Source organism: Drosophila persimilis, unplaced genomic scaffold (genome assembly GCF_003286085.1).
Source record: "Drosophila persimilis strain 14011-0111.01,24,50 unplaced genomic scaffold, DperRS2 tig00000579-arrow-pilon, whole genome shotgun sequence".
Lineage (NCBI taxonomy): Eukaryota > Metazoa > Arthropoda > Insecta > Diptera > Drosophilidae > Drosophila > Drosophila persimilis.
The window spans coordinates 3,043,670-3,066,848 of NW_020825322.1; the positions used below are offsets into that span (position 1 = coordinate 3,043,670).

The window sequence follows — 23,179 nt, forward strand, 5'->3', positions numbered from 1 at the left end:
GCATTTGTATAAAAAAAGATCAGAATCAAATCGAACAACTATGTATCTTTGTATTATGTAAAAAGAAACGAGGAGAAAACTTAACCGCTACTAACTGGGCTCCCTTTATTAGCACATACTGTATCTGTACTACTCTTTTTATACGTAATCTATTCTATTCTATTTTTTTTTTTGCTGTTTTGTGTAATATTTATTAACTATGCTGTAATTGTATGTTAAACATGTCGAAAAAGAAGCACATTTAGTTGTTAGAAATTACTTTTAGCTGTTTGTAGAAAGATATTGTTGAATAAAATGAAATCAAGTGAAGCTCCTAAAAGCTCCAAAAGCTCAAGATTCAGGTGGAAACGTGCATGGACTCCCATTTACCGTTGCTCTGCAGGCGATACTGAAAACGATCGGCTATCAGGCCCTGGCCCACTTTGAGAAAGTCCCAGCGTTGGGGCTGGAATTTCCAGCCGGTGCTACAAAGATTGGGGTTGAGAAAAACGGCTGGCGATGGGATGGGTTTTTATCTGGAATGCGTGGACTTACTAGCTAGCTGGCCTCTCGATGGGCTTCCCAGAGGTCAAGTGCTCTCTCAGGAAGGTGTCGTGCTTCAACTTTAGCTGATCGTAGTCCACGGGCTCGCCACAGGGAAAGACGTGGCCACGTATCTTGGCCGGCAAATCCTCTTTGTCCCACAAGGCATCCATTTCAGATTCGGGCAGCTCCACTGCCGTGGCCCCAATTAAACGCACCTGCCATGTGGTGTCCTTGCCACCAGCATCATCCTTTACGAGCGGCAGATAAAAGGTTATGCTGGCTTTCGGATTGGCCTGGAGATTTTTGCAGTTGCGCGTGTATCGATGGGTGATGTAGAACACATAGTTGTCGCTGGAGAGGCCACGATATACCACAGTTCGGTTGAGCACCCCGAATTCGTTATCTATAGTGGCCAGATTCATCTCTTTAAACGAGCCATCCGGTTTCCCTTGATCAACTGTCTCTAGAAGATGCTTAAACATCTGCACAGGATCGATGGGAGGGTCAATGATTTTGGCTAACGCTGATGTTTGGGCCATATTCCTGAACAATATGAATTTAAAATTTGAAATTAAAAAATCATGGCGCGCTTTATGATTTAACAGTTTCTCCAGCGTGCTGTAAGGTGCGATAAGTTCCTATCAGAACCGATTTTCGTATTGATAAAAACAGCTGTTAGCCAACAGTGCGCTTATCAATACTGTATAAAATCTGGGAGAAGACCGACACGACAATCTATTAAATTTCATTTTCAACGTTATATAAAAATCTATTAAAAGCAATTATTTAAATTAAGCCAATCAAGAAGACAATTGATTCATCAATCGTATAAAATTATGTGGGCATGGCTAAATGTGCTATATAGCTGAGAATATTCCACGGAAGATCATAATCGAGGAATATGTAAAATGGAACTTGAATTCGTCAGTATATTTACGGTATCTTTTTTAACTGAGACGGTAGATTTCGGTATATTTCTGAGGGTCGGACCGTATATCTTATCGATAAATCCGCGGTCACACTGCCGACACGATAATAATTCATAGCCGAATTTAGCAAACGGCTCAGCTTTTGCTGGCTGAATCCCAACAATACCGACCATGACATCCATCCTGGACATGAAGGCCGGCCCGCCGGACTACTGGGCCGAGATCAGCAACTTCTTTCTGCCGCTAAAATATCTAATAACCAACGACCGGTTCGATGCGTTTGTCCAGGATATTGACTTGTATTACCTGATAAATGCTGTGTTTTGGATATTTGTGGCTCTGTCCTGTGGATTCTATGGGTTTCAGCGTGTTTTTCAGGTAAGTCCAAGTGCTCCAGCTGAATTGCAATATTCCACGACGGCGTTCACTCTCTTTTTGAGGGGTTGCTGAAATATTTTCGCGTTTATAAATAAACAGAGGGTGGTCAGTGGCGGTCTGGGGGTTGGTCGGTGGCCTAAATGGGGCACCTAAAATGTTAGAATACATTATTGGAATCCAAAAGCTTTTTGCAATGGAAAAATAATGAAAAAATATAAACCATTTAAATATAAAAAGTGGTCTTTCTAATCCGCTCCTGGCAGACAAACAACGATAGCATTAAGCCCCGACCACCAACGACCACTGACCGCCCGACCATAATACATTATCTGATGCGGCGTCAGACCAATGCTCGACTAATTGCCCACCACCCTTACCCTCCATTCCATCGTTTCCCTTTATTGGCAGTTCTTCCTCAAGTCGTCGAATATGAAGTACTTTAAGCGCAAACAATTCGCGAGACTGATTTGGAACATCGCCTTCTATGCAGCCAGCTGCCTGTTCCTGCACTTCTACAATGAGTTTATGATACTCCCCCAGCTGATGAAGAATCAGGGACGATACTCGCTCTTTTATTCGTCGGAGAATCTCATCTTCTACCGGTCCCATCAATTGGAAAAGTTTCAGTTTTACTCAATTTTCATCATCACCTTCTACCTGCATGGAGCCATGCTGGACTACAAGGAGGCGGACTTTCTAGAGGTCGGCTCCAAAGGCCTCTACCTGTTGGCCCTCGTGGCCATCGATGTGTACAGGCATGTCTCGACTTGTTCTACTTGAATCGTACTTTAATGTGAGTCTATCCGTTTGGCCCACCCCCCCCATAGATATGAGAACTATTTTGTGGGCCTGAATCTCACGCTGGGGCTGTACAGCATACTCACCGAAGTGCTCGCCCTGCTCTCCCTGCCCAGCTCAAATCGGAATCGGCTGGTATATCAAATGTTCCTTGGCCTGAGGATCGCAGCGTGGGCGCATGTGTTCATCAATCTGCTGCCCTTCAAGTATTTCATTCCCACTCTCTTTGCGAAGAACTTCAAGTTGCCGCTGAATGTAGCCATTTGGCTGTGGTACGGTCTCTCCATCTGGAACTCCCCGGTGCTGCAGTACTTTTACCATCAGATATATCATTCGAATCCATCGGATTGCTCCGGTGAGGGATCTGCGGCGAAGTAAGACCTTTATTTTCTCAGAGTTCGCTGTATTTATAAAATCATTTCCCTTTAGATGCATCCTGGTCAAGGACTCCATTGAGTACCGTCACTACAAGACGCTAAAAAAGGCCTATCTTGAGGTAAAACTGGCCCATGAAAAGGCCACGGCTAATGCCATGCCAGCCAGCGAATCCGCCTCGGCCTCGGCTAAAACCTTTCAGGCCATCAAATGTGAGTAGACACAACTATTTTTGGAGACGCTTTGTAATCCTTATCCTGGAATTTCAGGCGTAATGATGCTAAAGCGTAAATTGAAGCGTATACGGGAAGGACGTGGACACGAGCCGGAGGATGACAACGAAGATGTGACCACTGATACCTAATCTTTACTAGCACCTCGCGATTAGAAAAGACACCACCACTCACATAAAAGCATAGAGACATTTCCTTAAACCAAAAAAGACAAAGTTTTGCATAGGCTAAAATTTTACCAAAAATTAAACTACCTCCCACTCTCTCTCTCTCGCTCTCTCTCTATATATATATATGTACTTAAAATACTATATGTATCTTTCTCTCTATCACAAACGCCTGGCAAGTTTAATTACAGTGCGTTTTGCCAGTGCTAAGCGTGTGAAATCTATATAGTTTGCCTGAGCTATCCATCCTTATACTGTTTTATGCATAGTATTTAAACAATTGTTCCTCATATTTATTGGTTCCTCATTATAAGAGCAAAACGCAATGTATTAATTAACCAGAGAACTTATTTTCGTTTCCTCTAAGACCTATAGATCTTTTGGCACAAAATACCGTCTTATAACTCTTTGTGAGACTCTGCTCTAATACTAATACTAATTTATAATAACCCTAAACGCTAATCCATTGTGCAACCAACTACTTTTTACCTAGTGCATACAACTAAGGTTATAATTCGCAGTGCCTTTCTTTAATATCTTTGTGAGAGAGTCCCTTCTCATAGTATAATAATTAGGAATAGCCCTAGAGGGGCGTCCATCAAATTATTTTTAAATGTTAATCAAACGTTGTGCAATGAAGGAAAACCTTAAAGGTTCCGCCTTATCATTTAGACACGATTTACTAGACACGCATAAACTACACTCAGGCTTGGGCCAGAGGAGTAAATTTCATCATATCAGAGGGATCTCTGGCCATCGCATTCTCAGGCCCAGGGAGATGGTTCCACCTGGTATAGTACACCTCTAGGGCGGCCTTTCTTTCCCTCAAAAACCCCTTAAACCATCTCTCTTTCACAGGCGGACTGTTTCTCTTGCTCTCTCTCTCTTTTAGATGTTTAAGTCGCCTTCAACTTATTGTTGTTGTTTATTCGCTGTGACTTAATGACATATTGAAATATTTTAATGTTTTTTGTTGTTTGTTTTTCGTTCCTTTTTAATTGAAATATACTATATATGGGGCTAAACGAGCGCACTTGAAATGTGTGTTGCAGCTGTTGTTATTGGTTGGTGATTTCACATTCTCGTTGTTCTTTCATTTCATTTCGTTTCATTTGGGTTTTCTCATTTTGCTTTATTGATATTTGAAAAGAATTTTCTATTTTAGTTTTCGTTTCTTGCTTTTCCTTTGCTCTTTACTATTTAGTTTTCTTTTAGTATTCGTTTTGATAACCTTGCAATTGAGGGTATTCCTCTTTGGGCCATACACATACCATATACACATTGTATACACTTTCTATATATAAATATTTCTGATCATCATCTGATTAAAGATTCTCTCTAATTCCTCTTATTACTGATGGGGGTTTCGGGCTTCGGATCGGGCTGTATAGTCGTATTGTAATTATCAAGAGAACAGCTTCTAGTGCAATATCTTTACGGTCTCTCAAACAGTGAATTGTATTGTGCCCTAGCTTGGATTCAATGGAATTTCAGAAAGATCGGTCGACCCATATATCATATCTCACCTGACGTAAGGTGTTGCATCGGATCACTTGATTCGGATCATGACTAGTAAGAGTAGTCAAAGTAAATTTGTACACAATGAACTGTTTTATACCCAAGCTGGATTCAGTTGAACCAGGAAGAGATCGGAATCGAAATGAAGTAGTATTTCTTATAATCATTTGGTTTAAGATTAGAGGTCTCTCTGTTTACTCTCCCATACATAGGTGATGTGGATGTCTCTAAATATGTTTGTATAGCCGAACTAAACCTTTCACAATGAACTGTTTTGTGCACCAATTTACAGTCGAATTGAGGAGAGATCGAAGAGATCTATGTAATAGTATTTCTGATCATACTCTTCTAAAAGGTTAGCTGACCTTGGTTTCGGATCACTTTATAGTTATCAAGGGTACAATTGAGTTAACGATAGATGCTTTCTTTTTTGTTTCTTTGGGTTTTGCTTATGTGTTGTGTGTTGGTTTCTCTCTTGGTTTTAATTTAATTTTAAACACCTTTTTGTTTTTGTTTTTTCCCAATTCTTGCAATTTGCTTAGAAAATGTGTGTGTGATTTTTTTTTTTGGTTTGGGTTTTTGTGTGTATTTGTTTTTTTTTGTTGTTTCGTGATGAACAAATTTTTTACGTGCCGCGAAATATATTCGTATTATTTGTTTTCATTTTAGTTTGTATTAGAGGATGGTTCTTTAGGGGGGTGATTGGGTGAGGGGTGAAGGGTGTGCCTCTGGCTTTGAGCAAAAAAAAAATTGTTCTTTCTATTTTTACAATTATTTTTCTCTTTCCGTTCTTACCTTTTTGGTTTTTGGTTTGCTTTTATACTTAGTTTTGTAAATCGTATAATTTTATAGTTTTTTTTCTGCTTTGTTTAAATATCTTTTATCTTAATTGGTTTTCCACTTTTGTTATTTTCTTAAAATGTAATTCAATTCGTTATGTTTTTTGTTTGTTTTCCACTGTGTTTGCTTCTGCTTTTGCTTCTTCGTTTTTCCTGTTTTTAAACAATTTTACTCAATTTTTTCCACTGCAAAAATGTGCCTTTTTGCCATGTATCTTACATCGCTTATCAATGTTCGTTTCTTTGTTGTTGTTGTGGTTTTGGTTTTGGTTTTGGTTTTCGTTATGTTAAATTTAATGTTAATGTTAGTTTTATGTTAATTTTACTATTAAATATATGTTTTAAAATTAGTGTTAGTTGTTCATCTTGAACGCTTCTCCGTCTCTCTGTTAAAGGTACGTTATAAAAAAATGTTCTTTCTTTTATGCAATTTGTTGTGTTCATAATTGTAGTTTTAGTTCTTTTAACCCCAAAATGTCCCCCGATCCCAAATATAGTATATATGTATATAGTACGAGTATATCTATCTGTTTATGTATAAACTGTTGACACACGCACACCACCCAATGCCCAATGTACAACTGTACCTACATATGTATGTATGTATGTCTCGAAAAAGTACCCTTCTCAATTTGGAGCTCTTTCATGTTGATGCCCTTTGGCATACTGTTAGAGTGTGTGTCTTTCGGGTCTTTTTATCTGGTTTCTCGTAAAAAATACTCCAATTTTGTTTAAAACCTAACTTTTTGTTTCGTTTGTTCCAATTTTCCATACAAATATGTTTTTTCATCATTTACATTTCGATTTCTTGTTATTCTCTTTCTATTTTTTTAATGACTAGTGATATATGTATATGTATGACACACAACATGCAAACATAATAATTACTTCTGGAATATTTACGCCGTGATTCATGACCCGTGGTGCCCTCACTGGGTCCTGGCATGCTGAACCTGAACTATTCAAAGTCTATACCTATGTATATCCCAGGCATTTCTTGCGTTATTCCCATGAAACCTTAGAGGTTCATTTAGTTTGTGGCGTCCGTTGTTTCAGAGAACTTTCACAAATGTTGGTTTTTGGAATCACTGAAATATTTCATATAACAGGACATTCCATTAGTCCATCTGTCGGCTCTTTGTTGCGATCTGTTCGTTTTGCATTCGTTTTGGAGACAAAAAAAGCACAAATCACAGACACATTTTATAGTGCCTGCAGTGCTGAAAATCAATTTACTCTCGGCTCACATTCATTGTCAATTAATCAACTCATTTTTATACGCCTGAACGGGCATGTTCAAATTTGTGCAGAAGCGAGAAACATACAAAAGGAATCATCTCCGACCGACCACATGGTATACATATACATACATACACGTATGAGTCGATATAGCCATGTCAAACAGCCTAATACCCTTTATTTAAAGTTTTATAGCTTTATTGGTCCTCTAACCTGAAGGGTGTTTCAACTTCGGTGCGAGGCTGGCCTCCCTGTTGGCCTACTGGCTACCCTCCAATCATTTGCACTTGTCACAGAACACATAAAGCTGAAATGGAAATGGAAATGGCAACAAATGCCAAAAAACGAGAAAACTTTCCGAATGAAATCAAATTCAAATTAGCCAAAACAGACGCCCAAGGAAGGTGAGGCCTTACGGGCAGCGGCAGGGGCAGGGGCAGGGGCAGTGGGTGTGGCACGATAATGAGCCAGATGAAAATGAGCATCCAGCAACAACACCAACACCAACGCCAGCGACTATAACAATTCAAATATAATGAATGAAATTATGTTGAAAACATATTTTTCCTCTGTTCGAGGCCCACAAAAAAAAGAAAAAAAAAACAAAAAAAGACGGTGGAAAAATGTCGACAAACTTTGTCCTGACCGGTTTCCCAGCGGTTCTGAGAGGAGGGAAGTGGTTAAGGAGGCACAGAATGGGAGTACACCAGAACAGGACCAGAGGGAGGCTGTTTTCCTATTAGCAAGCAATAAATTTGTCGCTCTTATTGAGCCAAAAGGTAGGAGTAGGCCACACGCCAACAAGGACACACAACACAGAGCCAGAAAACATAGATAGGACATACGACATTAAACGATGTGGGGGACGGGGAGAAGACGAAAAGCGGGACTGACTCCAAACAGGAAGAGCCGGGGGAGGCATAGGAATAGGACACAGGACATAGGACGGAAAACGGAAGTGGAAGGCAACCGGTAGATGGTTGCGTAGTGGAAAATGTCGCCCAAGGGTGTAAAGTTGCTTTTTGGTTGTTCGGGATATTCGGGATGTTCTGGGACAGGACAGTACGGGACAGCAGAGATGCTCCCGAACTGGACTGGTCCACAAAGTGGGGAAGGGAGAGGAGAGTTCGGCTGCGAGGCGAAGGCCGTTTCGGGAGGCTATAACTTTATGATTGCTTTTGTATTGCCTCCTGCGTTTGGGGGCCCGACACGCGACACTCTGGCTCATAGATAAAATGCTGTTACAGTGGAAATGGCCAATGATGGACATTTCCGGGAAACCTTTTCTTTTTTTTTGTTCCTGTCACTCCCATCACTCCTGCTGCTCCTGCTCTTTTGTTTACAATATAGTCACTGTATTGGCTCAGAGGGGTGAGAATGGTGTGAACGGCCCCTTAATGCATTCGGATTAGATGGAAATCTGGATTGAATTCAAATAAAAGAGCGGGATACTGCTTGGATTGAACTGATTGAATGAAAGGTGGGTACCATTGGAATGGAAGGCATAAATAGTGGGGTTATAAACAGAATGGAAATTACGTTAATCGTTAAGAATGTTGGTATAAGTATGTAAATCGATGATCAGCGAACTTAAAAATGATCAAATGCATTTCGTAGGAAAGTTATATCCAATATCTATGGCGGATTGAAACGGTTCCAAGGCCGAATTCCACACTATCGGATCTTTACTGTGAATACTTTTAGGCGGCAACAGTGAGAACAAACAAACCCGATTCCGCTCTTGGGCCACCGATACGCATCGCTCATCGGCATCCAGCCGGTCACCGAGGACGGAGAGTGGGCGGACGGACCCGAACCCCAAAACGACCGAAACATAAATGAATGAAACAAAGGCAATTACAACAAAGACAACAAAAGCGAGCAGAGAAAGAAAAGCAAAGCAGGCCGGCAGCCATGGGAGGCTGGGGGATGGGGGCAGAGGCAAAGTGGAGGAGCCGGGCTAATGTCCTTTTTGTGTGTGGCCACACTGTTTGTATTGTTATGACTCCGTTCACCCCTCATGCTCCTCTCGACCACTGGTCACCCACTGCTTACCCCTGGCTCTTTCAATGCTCCTCAACTGCTTTACCACTGCTCCACCCCTGCTCTCCTGCTGAGGCAACCCTGGTCTTCCACTGTTTTTTTTACTGATCTCACACTGCTCTCCCTGCTCTTTTCTGCAGTGCTGCTGCTTGTCCACTGCTGCTTCTTCACTGCTTTCCTGCTTTACTGCTTTCCTTTCCACAGCTCGTCAAATTTTCCAGCTTTTACACTGCTTTTCATCTACTTGAATACCTCTTTCATCTGGCTCTTGCCGCCCGCGGCCCTGCAGCCTCTTTGTTCTTACTTTTGCTTGTTCCCGCAACAATTATGATTTTGCAGCATCCTCTCTATCTTATTGGGCTCTAATTCATTGTGTGTGGCCCATTGATGGATGGATGGACAGGGCTGCTCTTAAAATAATGTAATAAAACTCAGAACCCATCAAACAGCGGAAAGACCATTGAAAACTTCAGAAATTTGTGCACTTTTCATCTCCCAAGAGGATTTATCTGACATCTTCACACTTCATCTGCAGCTCCTATCTCTTATCGCTCTAGCCTTCGTTCCTTTCCATCTTCAGATATCATTTTTCGTTAATGGTTTTTCATTTTATCTGCGGGCGGTCCCTATCTTTCTTCCCCTCGCTTCCATCTTCATCTCCACCTCTATCTCAATATCTCTCTCCTGTTTGTCCTCTTTGCTTGCATTTCATTTAATTAAAAATTGCAAAGTGTTGAATGTGTGTGTGTGTGTGTGTGTGGGTGGTGGGCTGTGGGTTCGGGAGGCGATACAGTTGGCGGCAGGATGTGACGAGAACAACTGGTGTGCGGTGACTGTGATTGACACTTGCCTCAGTTGACACCCACACCCACAGCGACACACACACGCTTTCGGCATTTGTCCATTGCCATCGCCATCGCCATTTGCATTTTGTGGGGAAATCGAAGGCGACCCTCAGTCAGGAACAGGCGAGAAATGTGATCAAAGCGATATTCAAATAGTAAAGAATTTGTCCATATCAAACAAAATAAAAAATTAAATTTCATTATATTAAATTTAGAAAGAAATCAGTTTTTGCTACAGCTTGTTGTTTTTCCGATCATAGCTGTATTCAAAACAAAACAACAATTTTCCCTACTAACGAAAAAAGTATCTGATAGTGGAGATACCTTCAAATATGATCGAATTGATGGCTTCAATAATACATATTTAATTTGGTCGGAGATGACGCTTCCTTCTTTGCATTATAAACTTCTTCTCTACAAAGATTATCTTTTGTCTCAAGACAAAGTCATGGAGAGCTGTTTGCAACGCACAAAAGTTAGTAAATCAAATGCTTTGAAAAGTGGCGTATAAATGGGGTCTATAAAGACTTCACAGGCCTCATCATCCGGCTCACTAGTGACACACACTGAAAGGTTAAGTGTGATGAAGATGATTCATTGATCTGTCTCTCTTCATTTTCCCATCATATTTAACTGAATTGAATGAGACCGCTTCTACATAAAATGCCATTTAAAAAAGGAGAGGTAAAGAATGAAAGCACCCACGCCCACGCCCACGCCGGGCACCAAACTGTAGTCGAAACCTTTGTCGCCTGCGCGCTGTTAAAATTTCCCTTGACTAACAGAGGCCCAGCTGCAAAAGGCTTTTGGGTAAATTTTTACACATTGTTCGGGTAGTCCCCTCTTTGTTTTTGTTTGTTTGTTGTGGTCCCGCACTCGCACTGGGATCTAATAGATCCACCGCCCCCAATCAGACATCGTTTGGTTATATGAGCCATAAAAAGTGTAAACCAAATCGGTGTATACAAAATGAAAAAGGACAAAGGTCTAGTCTTCTGTTTTTGCAGGTAGCTCTTTCTTCTATATATTTTTATTTTATTTTTTTGGATAAATAATGCTGTTGGAAATTAGCATATATTATGGAGGATGGGTGTATGGAGGATAGAGAGAGAGAGGGCGAGAGGTGTAATAGTGGATGGGGGGATGGTCGTATTGTATATAACATGAAACGCATCGAAGGAACTACAATTTGTTCTATCCTATAAATAATATAAATTATAAGTTCTTGACGAGGATCCATAACCGAGGATCATATTTCATATATATACTCGTATATCGAAACTGCCATAGGAAGAATCGATCGAAAAACAATTCCTCACGAGAAATGCTTGTAATGATTTTTATTAAATACCGTTTCGGAACACAATACGTATCATAGGAACGATGGATCTGTATCTATCTACTGTAAAGCAATCCGATAAATAGAATTTTTTGCCTGTTCTTGTGGTTGTTATTGTTGCTGCTGCTGCCTCTGCTGCTGATGAGGATGAGGATGCTGTTGGGATAGCTGCTGCGGCCAATTAGGCAATGCAGGCGCCAAAATTGAATTTGAATTTCTAATGGTGATTATTTACTATGCACACACGCTCACGTACGCGTACAGCGTACAGCGTACAGTTGGGCATAATAACTAAAGCTTTGTGCTAACTAATTGCCCCAAGGCGGAATCGTAGAATCGGGTTGGTTGGGGTTATGGGTATGGCATCGGATGGGGATCGGATAGTTTGGGCTGGGCTGGGCTGGGGTGAGCGCTGGGTTTTTCCACTAATTTGCATGCATCATTTGCAGTCTCTCTCTCATGCACACACACTCTTCCCCATTTTCCCCACACACACACGCACACCCAATAACTTTGTTCCACTCTTATGGACATACTTTTCAGAACGTTGTTGTTTTTTTTTTGTTTTTGGCTTTTTTGTTTTTGTTTCTTGTCCATTCCTGCTGTGCCTTCCTATCGTCTTAGCTAACTAATGTTGTTTTCTCCTACTTCCGTTTCCGTTTTCCTTTCCGCCATCTTTGTTTTTAGTTTGCTTATCAATTATTATTTTGTTGTTGTTGTTGCATTCTCTGTCTGTCGATGTCTGGCTAGTCTAATTTATAATTTGTCTAAGTTTTACCGCTTTCCACTAAATTATCTTCAAAAATTGTTTTTCAATTATCTACTGAATCGATCATATTCTGCGGCTTCATTTCAGATAAATTTGTGTGTTTGTTGTACGTTTTTTGACTAAAAAAACCTCTTTGCTTGCATTTTTAGTGTACATATTAATTTTAGTTAGTTATACCTTTTTTTTCAGTATATAACAAATACAATGTTTGTTTCACTTTACCTTTTGTTTTTGTTTTTGTTTTTGTTTTTATAGTTATAGTTACTTCGATTCTCTTATTTTTTTTGGATTTTTCTTAAACAATTTTTGTTGTTGTTGTTGCGATTGCTATTGTTTTTGTTGTTAAAGAAAAAACAAATGCGAATTCCATTCACCATCCTTTTGTTATGGTTTTTTCTGCTGGCTTTTTCAGACTGTGTGTGTGTGTACATATATGTTATATGGTAATGGTTGGTAACGCCTACCGATCCCGATATCCATCGATACCACGATCGGGACTTGGGGGAGGAGTGGTTGGAGGGGGAGGGGGAGGGGCACCTTACAAGATAGGCCGCGCCACATTCGGCTTGGCCGTCGTCGAGGCGATCTCTGAGAGCTTGATGTCGATGGGCACGCGGGTGTCGTAGAGCGTCGGTGCCTGCAGGATGATGCCGGCGGTGCCGACGACTACGGCTATTGTGAATATCCAGAGGAACAGACGATCCAGCACCATGGCCACGTACTTCCAGTCCTCCTTCACCTGTTGGATTTGGGTGGATAATCAACACATCAATCAATCAATCAATCAATAGGCGTTATACAAATGTACAATATATGTATGATGTATGTGTGTTTAAATGAAATGTTCGGTTTTGAAATGTAAAAATGGTGAAATTAAATAAAGTTGATGATTTAAATATGAAATATATATATTTATTTTATACATGGAATATCCATATATTTAGATAAAATATTTTCATATTTCCACTGACGGCTGAAGGCTCTAAGGGGAAATGTTACAGTTTCAGGGCTGGAGAATGGAGAACTATTCAATGGTGAATGTTAAGTGAATTGGTATTGGAATGTATTCTGTTTTATATAAAAAAATCACTTCACAAGTACATAGTTACATATGTACATTTTTTTTAAGATGTTTCTTGAAAATCTATTTCAACCAATGTTGAAAGTTCCAAAGTCCCATTGCTGGGGTAAAAGACATCAAAGATCTTTCTTTTCTTCTTCTGTTGAAAAAAAGGACTCTCTATCTCTAGATAGATTCGTATTGAAAGGTCTCAGGTACATAGCTCTCCATTTTAGTCAAGTCAATAATTATGTTCCAGAAATTCGGATTTTAATGAGCTTTGAAACAAAATGATATTGAAATCTTCTTTAGGAATACCATTATTAATCATTGACTAAGGCTAAGGCTAACACAGGAAACAATCTGCGTTGCCACAGGAAATATGTATGTCTCTCAGTCATTGAATGAATATTTGAACTAATTCCCTAGCTATGGAGCCACCTCCTTGAATCCACCCACAATGCCACACACTTAGGGTCGTGCCACAAATGACATGGACTCAATGTGAATGCCTCAACAAACGTTCCGCTGCTGCCGCCTTGGCATTTGGCGATGAGTTCTGTGTCCTCAACTGCTAGGGAATACGAGCTCCTCAGCGACTTGCCGACCAAAAGGTCCTTCCAGACTGTCCCAAGCTCAACATCACATTCCAATAATGATTGAATATGTGCGTAATTTTAATAAAATACTTTTATTGGCATTTTGTTCAATGCCACAAGAAAACATTCATTATGATGAGAGAGCGAGTGCTCGCACTCCTCCAACTACGACAAAAGCCGGGAAAGCATGCCTCAGCATGGACGCGGACGCGGACGCAGACGCAGACATGGACTCGGAATCGGACTCGGCCTGGTCGATGCCTGATGCTCAATAAGGCGCATGAAAAGTCATTAAAACTTTTGGCGCAGCCGGCAAAAGTCCTGCTATAGAGACAACCACATACATAAAGATTCTATAATAGTACAAAGCAACCACATACATATATACCACATATATATTGACTCTCGAAAAGACATTAGGACAGCCACACTTGGGCTCGGTCTGAGATACATCCAGGAACAAAGAGTCCGTGTAAGGTCAACAAAAGGGCAGGGCGGGGCCGGGCAGGGCAGCGCAGGATAAGCCATAGATAGAGGAAGACACTGACAGTCAGACATCATCAACAACTGTGTCCTGGCCTAGGTATCCCTTCTCCGAAAGCCCCTTGCATTTCGTGTATCGATTATTGACGTTCTCATAAATCCGGCCTTAGGCCGCTCTAATTTATTACGCCAGGCTTATTAACATCGGAGGAACCCACACCGACTTCCATCGGCCCCCCATCTCCAGCTCCATCTCCATCTCTATCTCTGTAATATATCTGTATTCGTCTCTGTCTCGTCTAAGCCAAATGTTAAGCGGCTTTCGGGCCACTTCCCTGTTCCTTTTTCCTCTTGCTGGCTTTTTGCTGGTGGCCTGCAATTGCCACTCCTGTAGGGGGTTTTTCGATTTATAGGATTTCCTTTTCATTAAGGCATAAACCAAGAACATTAATGAAGCGAAGGGTTTCGGGCTTTGTTATTTTCGAGTTTGTACTGGTCTTAGGCTTAATTGCAAATCTATGGGAGCACTGATAATTATTATTTGATTTATTGTTTCTTCATTTTTCAATTCTTTCATAGATGATTACGTTGGAATGACTTTTGTCAACACGAAGAACCTCATAATCATCCATTGTGTGAATATTACGTATACGACTTGTCCTTATCAGACCTTTTTGGAAACGAGAGTCCAAACCAAATAAATGTGGTTATGGTTCATTCATGGTCCCAACTCTACTTACAATGAATGACTCAAAGGACTATGATAACTCTCCCTTTATGGTTGATTTCATTAAAAAAGAAAAGTGATTTTTCTTTTAGCTTGCAAGAAACCTTTAAACATTTCCAGTTCTTATGAGAATGTTTTGCTTTAATATTTATCTATACCCGGTAATTATTATTGTAAATATTTGTTGTCTTACACGGCTATTTTCCGATTTTATGTGAATAAAGGGGTTTGCTCTGCGTTTTAATCCTAAAAGTATGCTCTTAAACGAGCATTGCCTTTGCATTAATAGTGTTTCAAAGTTTTTCGAATACTTAAAGAACGGATTGACAGTTGCGCTTCGATTTGTTTGGTTCGTTTTGGGTATAATATTGAACCCGTCGCAAATTTGGAAGATATTTTCTATTATCTTTGTTTTCCCTTTGCTCCCTAGCTCTTATAGGGGCTAAGATATAGGCGCTCATCAAGCCGATCGGACAAACGGAGGGGCAGTGGTTATATCGACTCGTCTTTTGCTTCTGGTTTAGAATAATATCCTTATATCTTATATTCTATAGTATCCTTACACGAAGAAACTTGAATATTTACTCAATTGGCTAAGAGCGAAGCCTATAATATGGCCTCGATAATGTCCGTTTCGAATCCCTCCCATTTTAAGGACGGATAACTTCTTTAATGTTTTATATCTTAATTTAAGCCATTAATATATGTATTTTGGTTAGTTAATCCATCATCTTGTGCACCTCCGGGCAGGGTGAGATATCCCTTCTCCCACCTTGAACACCATTTGCCATATATCGCACGTATTGTGTATAATGATGGTGGTATGCGGTGTGTGGTATGTGGCATTCGGCGTGCTTACCCTTGTGCTCTCCTCCTCCTTGCGCGTCTGATCCGCGATGTAGTTGACCCCGTCCATGGCCTTGTGCAGCTCCGGGCAGGTGTGCCAGCGTTGCCGGACGTTTCCGCGCCCCGAACAGCAGTGAGGGCCGCCCTCTCGCTGGCAGGCGGGCAGTATATCACAGGCCGCCGCCGGCGGCGGTGGTGGTGGTGGCGGTGGCGTACCAGCCGAGGCTGCTGCCGCCGCTGCCGAGGTACTTGGTCCTCCTCCAGCAGCTGCCGCAGCTGCAGCCGCCGCCGCCGCTGCTGCTGCTGATGTGGTGGGTCGATGGTGCTGGAGCAGCTCCGAGGATTGGCAGGCGGCACCGGCGCCCATGCCCTGGTGTATCTGGATGCCGCTGCAACAGGAATCGGCCAGCGTGGAGGCCGTGGCCACCGAGTTAACTGTCGTCGTAGACTTTATCACATTGGGGTTCCCATTGCCCCCCAGACCCATCCCCATGCCCATCCCCATCCCCATGCCCATGCCCATGCCCATGCACAGGTCGCTGGTGGTGGTCGAGGCATGGGCCTGATGGGCATGCTGCGGCAGCGGCGAGAAGTTTGCCGAACAGCTCGACTGCTGGCGGTACAAGTGATGGCCGCTGGCCTGCTGGTGGGTCAGCGTCGAGGTGGAGGACGACTTCCCCCCGCCGGCCCCATAGTGATGGTGTTGCCCGTTTCCGTTCTGGCCGTTCTGACCCGTCTGGCTGGAGGTGGAGGTCATCTGGCGGAACTTCGTTGGCGTCAGCGGGTGGTCCAGCAGCGAGCCCCCGGTCTGCTGGTACTGATTGTGGTATTGGGCATCGATCAGCGAGGATGTGGTCGAGGTTTGCTGATTCACCGTCGAGATGGTCGGCGGATACAGGGAGCTAAGGTGGCCGGTTATAGTGGACGCCCCACCACCACCACCACCGCCACCACCCATTCCCATTCCCATGCCACACTCGTCCATCAGATTAAGGGTTTGTACTCTGTGTTGCAGGTGTGGCGAGGTGCTGCGAGACGTCGTCTTGGGGCTGTGGTGCATGCTGCAGGCAGATGAATTTCAAATGATTACTACGTTGAATAATTAAAGGATAGATGTACACCATTTGGAACCACTTGTTGGTTACGAATACTATCTTTTCAGGGCTCAGTATTGATAAAACCATTTTACTTACCGCGACAAGGCCACGGGCGGTGGCAACGGTGGTATTTGATCCCTCAGTTCGAGTCCATTACAGGTGCGCACCATTAGACGGCGCGAGGATTTGCTGCAGACGGGGAGAGGTGGAGACGAGATCGAATTTTGGGAGACCAACATACAGCTGTCGATGGGTATACTCACATCATTTCACTGATCGGATATAGGGGCCGCCGCATGACCAGGAATCGCGGCAGCTGATTGATGAACACCGTCCTCACCCAAGGGGCCATTGTGTGGGTCTGGGGCGACCGAAAGTGGATGTTCAGGACCAGGACTGTCACACAGATGCTGTATATATGAAAGAAAGGGTGATGAGTGACAGTGTGAGAGTGGGAGGGGGGTGTGGGTGGGGACCATGTAGATAGAACTTAAGTGAGTTGCTCTCTTAGTCTGGGTAATTAACTTTCGACGCCCACGTCTAATTAGGAGCTGGCCGAGGCGTTGCCTACGCACAAAGAATGAAGTGGAGAAGGAGGATGTTGCTGTTATAGGAACAGGAGGGGTGTGGCGTCTGCCTGCCTTAATTACATCATTTGAGGCAAAGTCCTGTTGCGCCACTGGCGATTCCATTGTTGGCAGACCTCCGACTCGGCCTCAGTCTCAGCCTCAGCCTCTGTCTCAGCCTCAGCCCCAGCCCCAGCGTTAGCCCGGAGGAGACTGGTACTCCAACTCGAGTACACTCGACTTTTGTTTACCATCAATTAGGCGGTCATCATTTGGTGGTGGGGCAGGCGCAGTAATGGGGGCGTGGCAAATGACTGTAAATTGCGGCACCCATTTATGGGGAGGCAAAGAGGGCGTGGCACTAAGCCAAACACAATCAGCAGGAGAGACAGTGCCAGAGCTAGAGTCAGAGCCTGTGCCAGAGCCTTTGCCAACAAGCGAACGAAGTTTTATTTTTAGGTTCCGTTTCCGCAGAGCATTCGCACTCGCACTCGCATTCACATTCACATTCATTCGTTATCAGTAGGAAATCGTAAGAAAAACTCACCTGAACGTATCCAGTATCATGGTGAAGAGCACAAACTTTCCCAGCAGCGGCACCACCAGCGATGTGGGCGGAATGATTTCCGCCAGCAGCAGGAAGAACACGGTGAGCGACAGCAGAATGGATATGCTTAATGAGACCTGCAACCAGAGGGAACGAGAGTGAAGTGAATGGAAGTCAAACATGGCTCAAGTTATTCGCAGCAAGCGGATCCCAGAGCTAAATATGGAGACAGGACGTCGAGTGGGGGAGTACGACTCCGACTGAGGTGCCACTGGGACTAAATTGAGTTGCATGTCGAGTGAGAGGAAAACGTGAAGCGGCAAAGTTCCCAGCCATAAAGAAGCGACAATTTACAAAAAAAAAAAAAAAGGAAAAGCAGGGGAAACTCTCTCCGCCCCGATAAGGCTTCTCATTTATAATGCATAAACATTTCCCAGATTCTCCCTAAGCTGATTTAATTTAAGCCCTTGTTATGCCGCACACTCGGAAAGTACATATGGAAGCGGCGGAAGGATACCTGGCACTTCTCTGAGAGCCTATTTCAAGCAGAGCAAAGTCGTTAACACTCGGATTGGAGCTGTCTTTATCCTGTAGTCGCTTTTTGAAAGTTAAAGGCACATCTTCGAATGGTAAGTACAACATTGGACAGCTTTATCGAGGAGGGTCATGGCCAGTGGAAAATTACCAAACAAGCAGCACAGCACCCTAATTCTCGTATACGAAGGGGCCTTGCCGCTGCTGCGGTCAAGGTTCAAGAGTGTAATGTTGCATAGCATTCCCCACCATTAGCAGCTTTTTGTTTGTTAATTGACGGGTGGATAGAGTTTTTGAATCCTTATCATTGCTGCTCCCTGACTCGATCCTTGCTGCCAGCTTGGGGACCGCACCACCAGCCCCACTGACCCCACTGACCATGCCCAAATATACCAAATCAGAGCCAGCAATCATTATACTCGTACAAAGGCAAATCAGAATGAAAATGAAAATCTCAATTGATTTAAAATGCCCGAGCGGGCATCAAATGCAAATAATAAATGAACGCAATGGGCGTATAAAAAAGCGGTTTCTCGGGCAATTTCTTGCTGGCCAAAAACTGCCCACCAAATCATATGCATGAATGGAATGACCCAAGAAAAACCGCGGCACACTTTTCAGGGGTCTCTCAATAGGGCGCAAAGTGATTTGTGTGATTCGAGAAGAGAGGGGCAGAGAGGCCGAACGCCAGGGGCCCTGCCAAGTCGTATTAACTGCTAAGCAGTGGCAAGGGGCAAGTGGCAAGTGGCAAGTGCGGGCCTTGATTTTTGCCAGCATCAAATGTCGAGTGTTGCTTTAGTGTCAAGAAAACTTGGTAGCACGCATAATTTAGTCAGCTATGATTCATTCCAACCAAACGCAACGAGCTGTAGCCTAAGTTTTATTGAAATATTTTTCAAAATTTTATTGAAATACCGATGGGGCTGTAAGGGTGCCTAATACGTCTGCCTCCCACTTGCTGGTGTTCCCGTCTTATCCGAGCTTAAGTTGCTTGTAATGGAGTGTGCTTTGGCACTGTGTGAGTGTACACAAGTGACGCGTGTGTGTGTGTGTGTGTGTGTGTGTGTGTGTGTGCAAAAAGTAATTAAATGTCGAAAATGAGACGCGCGATTTGAGTCGCTTGTGTGCATGCCGGAAGAGTGGGAGAGTGGGCTGTTTGCCAGTCTGTCTCTGTTTGCTGCGGCATAAATTTTCGATGCTTAATGATTTTATGATAATTAGCCTTAGGTTCGGGGGCCAGCGCTTGCAAAGCGATTAGTGACGTCGCCTAATTAAGGTTACAAGTTGCAAAGAAGGTCCTGTGCCTGTGCCATCTTGCCGGCTCCTCCTCCACTCCACTCCACCCCACTCCTGTCTTCTCTTGTTTTCTCTGAGTGTAACACGAGTACATGCATGTGAGCACATGATATGTGAGTGTGATTTCTGGGGATTACACTAACTGCTAACAAGGGTAATGCTTCTCAAAATGATTCTCAAAGTCTAAAATGGAAATTAATTCCAATCTTTGTAAAGAGAGTAATAAATGATTCAAGTATTTACTGGAAATTATGAAAAACTACTTGCAAGTGGATCTTACAAATGAATGATCTTTAATTAATAAAAGTAATTGTTTGATTGAAGATTATTTCTGGGTGGGAAGAAGGGCATATTTCTAGTGTTCTTTGGAAACATTTGTAAGTATTTTGGGATAATTTTTACTCCTCTAACACTTCACACAAACCCAAACGATTGGTTTTAAGGAAAGTACTAAAAAAAGTACTATATATGCGCATACTCCGCGTATAATCTGTAAGTCCTGGTCCAAAAACTACTGTTTGTATGTTTTAGAGCTCTAAATAGATGATAGTTTTTTGTGTTACTTTATATTGTTTCACGAGCTAACCGATCTCTTATCGTCGATCCCTGAATGAATCGCGTATCATTGCACTAAAGTATCGCTTAAGACTTATCACACTCGAGTATCGCATAAGACTTATCACACTAGAGTATCGCTTAAGACTTATCACACTAGAGTATCGCATAAGACTTTTTGGTTTGGGGTTATTATCGGGTATCTGTCAGGACTGATATCGGGCTATCGGTATGGCTTCCAGTTGAAGCCAACTCGTTTCACGCTCCCATCGCTGGCACATTGATTCGAGGGGCATTATTTATGCAAATGCTCGGTGTAATTAAGGTGGAAAATGCATTTGGGGTACAATTTCTGTTTCAGTTTCCGTTTCGATTTTCGCTTCGGTGCTGTACGGTTCGGTTCGGTTCACAAGGGGGTTTTTGGGCCATCATCATCGGTAAAAGTTCTGAGTGGACAGTTTCAATCTTTACTTTGTCCGTCCCGTCTGCCCACCCGCACATAAAACGTAATTGTTTTAACAATAAAAATACGATACAAATACAAAACAGGCAGGTTCGGCCAGGCACTGAGGAGGGTCGGGTCTCGGTCTCGGTCTCCGTCCAGAACGGCTACTTAGTATTGGATGATAGAGAGAGAGAGAGAGAGGCAGGGGCAAGGGCAGAGGGAGAGGGAGAGGCCCCTGCCACATCCCGCAATCGGCAATTGCATGAATGAAGTGCGTTGTGGCGCATATGCATGTAAATTGGCAATTCCAATTCCAATTCCGATGCCATCGCATCGCAATGCAGAAAGCTCCAAACTGAAACTCGGACTTTTGCCGGACGCCGGATACTGGACAGCGGATAGCAGCCCCTACGTGCCCAGACTGTGCAGAGTTATTGTAGCTGGTGCCACTGGTCAGTGTCAGTGTCAGTGTCAGTGGAAGGAATTCGGCTAGTTTTCGGGCACTTCTGTACCAGAGTTCTGTACTGTACGGTTCTGTCTGCCACTGCCCGCTTTTAGGCGCAAATATTTTCGCATATGTGTAAGCGCCACCCACCGGTGCTGGGCCTTACCCTTTATGGCCACAGAGAAAAGGCAGCACCGCCATGAAATGTGTCCACACGGCAAAAATTGTAAAAATACCAATAAAAAACCCAAAACAAAAAGGGAAAAGTTTGCAGCAAAAAAATAATAATAACAGAAGAATTGGCTTTATACCCGGTATCCGGTAGAGTACATACAAGAGTATATTCATTTCGTGTAAATGTATGTAACATACAGTATATATGGTATATACATATTCTCGATCGGAACCAATAGCGATCGGAATAGGATACAGGATTCATAATCAGAAGCTTCGCTTGCCTCTGGGAGAACTGAATAGCGGGTATCTTAATGTCGAGGTACGCGGATCTCGATCACTGGAAACGGAAGATGGAATATTACTTTGTCTGTAGTTTCTAAACTAGCGTTCCTAACGATCTGAAAGAGATCTCGATTGGATATTCTCGTTCCTATTTGTATTTGTTCCTATTTATAGTTAACTTTTATTCATCAAAGTACCCTTATGCTACAGTAAGTGTATCAAGTCTCTCTATATTATGCAGCGAAAAAGCTATAATTGCAACAGGGCTACGAATTGATCAAACAGTTTGTCCTAATGCCCAGACCCCCAGTAGCCCCCAGCAGTCAGGCGAGTGCACGTCCTTAACTCGATAATGCAAAGCCATTTACATAATGTCTACTGGGGATATCCCATCAAATGCTCACCGCTGTCAATATTTATAACATAAATTATGCTCCATGAGCGATGCCGATGTCGATGTCGATGTCGATGTCGTCCAGAATCAGCATCAGCATCATTGTAGCTCCGTACGTGTCTGTCTGTAGGGCTGGCAGAGCACAGTGCACTGTGCACAGTGTACAGTGGCTGCTAGTGGTCGTAATCCACAAACCGCTTGCGCACACAAATTATTTTTGCATTTTATTTATTTTGAAAATTGGCCGTAATTTATTCATAAGTCTCGCCCGGGCAGCATGTAAATGTTTATATTTATGCATTATGCCATTGCATTTGCATGCCATTTTTCCACGCATTTTCCCGAGCGTTTTTTCTTTGGGCGCTCGCGCGCGCTCTCTTAAAAGAATCCCTTCGTCGAAGAACAGTCCGGGTGCGGTTCGCCGGAATATGTGTGGATATGCATTAAATTGCACACATTGTGTAATTTTATTTACTCAAACTTAAATGAAGGCAAACCAAACCAAACCAACAAAAAGAAACATCAACACAACAAAATTGATAATCAAAATGAATTAAATGTTGAAATGCATTTTCATTTTCATTTTCATTTTCGTTTTCATTTCCATTCAAGTGTGAAATTATTTTTTCTTTTTAATTAAAAGCACATTTTGAACTGATTGGGTAGAAGGAGGGCGAAATGCAGAGCGGACAATAAATTATGGCAATTGGTTTAACGACATTTAACGAAAAAAATAAAACAGTTTGTGAGCAGCGGACTGGCCACGGGAACTAGGGGACTGTGTGGTCTAGAGATGGCGCAGATGTGCAAGGGCAAATAAAATTACAAATAGAGTGGAAACTGTCAAAGAGATGTGTTTCACCGAGGACAGAGGGCATCGTATCCAAGGCCTTGTAGTTGGTTCTCTACTGAACTGGTTCCCTAAATGGGAATCTCATATGATTAACCATAATAAAACATATACCCCTTTCAGAGGGTGAAACGAACCGTTTTATCCTGGCTATCAGATAAAGTCCTTGGTGATTTAAACTCTTCTTTAAGCGGTTCAAATAATGTAGTACCCATGTCACAGCATGATCTTAGTCACGTGATCAGCGTGATCTAATCATGTTCTCAAATCAACCATCTG

General features: G+C 42.7%; 3 protein-coding genes across 3 annotated transcripts in view; 1 reads left to right on the forward strand and 2 right to left on the reverse strand.

Annotated features, from left to right (window-relative positions):
• Positions 1–25: 25 nt before the first annotated feature.
• LOC6598597 (pyridoxine/pyridoxamine 5'-phosphate oxidase) lies at positions 26–1,821 on the reverse strand. Its single transcript, XM_002023594.2, has 3 exons — positions 1,761–1,821; positions 535–1,068; positions 26–464 (listed from the first exon to the last, which is right to left on the reverse strand). The coding sequence occupies exons 2-3, from the start codon at positions 1,062–1,064 to the stop codon at positions 338–340; spliced, it is 657 nt and encodes a 218-aa protein (XP_002023630.2). The 5' UTR covers positions 1,065–1,068; positions 1,761–1,821; the 3' UTR covers positions 26–337.
• Positions 1,574–4,445, forward strand: LOC6598596. Its single transcript, XM_002023593.2, has 5 exons — positions 1,574–1,832; positions 2,241–2,587; positions 2,660–3,004; positions 3,060–3,217; positions 3,275–4,445. Exons 1-5 carry the CDS (start codon positions 1,626–1,628, stop codon positions 3,367–3,369), a joined length of 1,152 nt encoding a protein of 383 aa, XP_002023629.1. The 5' UTR covers positions 1,574–1,625; the 3' UTR covers positions 3,370–4,445.
• A 7,899-nt stretch (positions 4,446–12,344) lies between these two features.
• Positions 12,345–23,179, reverse strand: part of LOC6598595 (acetylcholine receptor subunit alpha-like) — a 49,461-nt gene continuing 38,626 nt past the window's right edge. The window contains exons 6-10 of the mRNA XM_026990551.1: positions 17,923–18,059; positions 17,073–17,219; positions 16,906–16,998; positions 15,726–16,773; positions 12,345–12,736 (exon numbers count right to left, since the gene is read on the reverse strand). Coding sequence (XP_026846352.1) covers positions 12,536–12,736; positions 15,726–16,773; positions 16,906–16,998; positions 17,073–17,219; positions 17,923–18,059 — 1,626 coding nt within the window. The 3' untranslated portion in view covers positions 12,345–12,535. The remainder of the gene's footprint in view (positions 12,737–15,725; positions 16,774–16,905; positions 16,999–17,072; positions 17,220–17,922; positions 18,060–23,179) is intronic.

Bases quoted from the DNA above. Each gene is read 5' to 3' on its own strand.
- LOC6598597 (XM_002023594.2), bottom strand. From the start codon at position 1,064: ATGGCCCAAACATCAGCGTTAGCCAAAATCATTGACCCTCCCATCGAT. The intron at 465-534 runs GTAAGTCCACGC...CAATCTTTGTAG, and splicing joins ATCGAGAGGCCAGCTAGCTA to CACCGGCTGGAAATTCCAGC.
- LOC6598596 (XM_002023593.2), top strand. From the start codon at position 1,626: ATGACATCCATCCTGGACATGAAGGCCGGCCCGCCGGACTACTGGGCC. The intron at 1,833-2,240 runs GTAAGTCCAAGT...CTTTATTGGCAG, and splicing joins GGTTTCAGCGTGTTTTTCAG to TTCTTCCTCAAGTCGTCGAA. The intron at 3,005-3,059 runs GTAAGACCTTTA...ATTTCCCTTTAG, and splicing joins GGTGAGGGATCTGCGGCGAA to ATGCATCCTGGTCAAGGACT.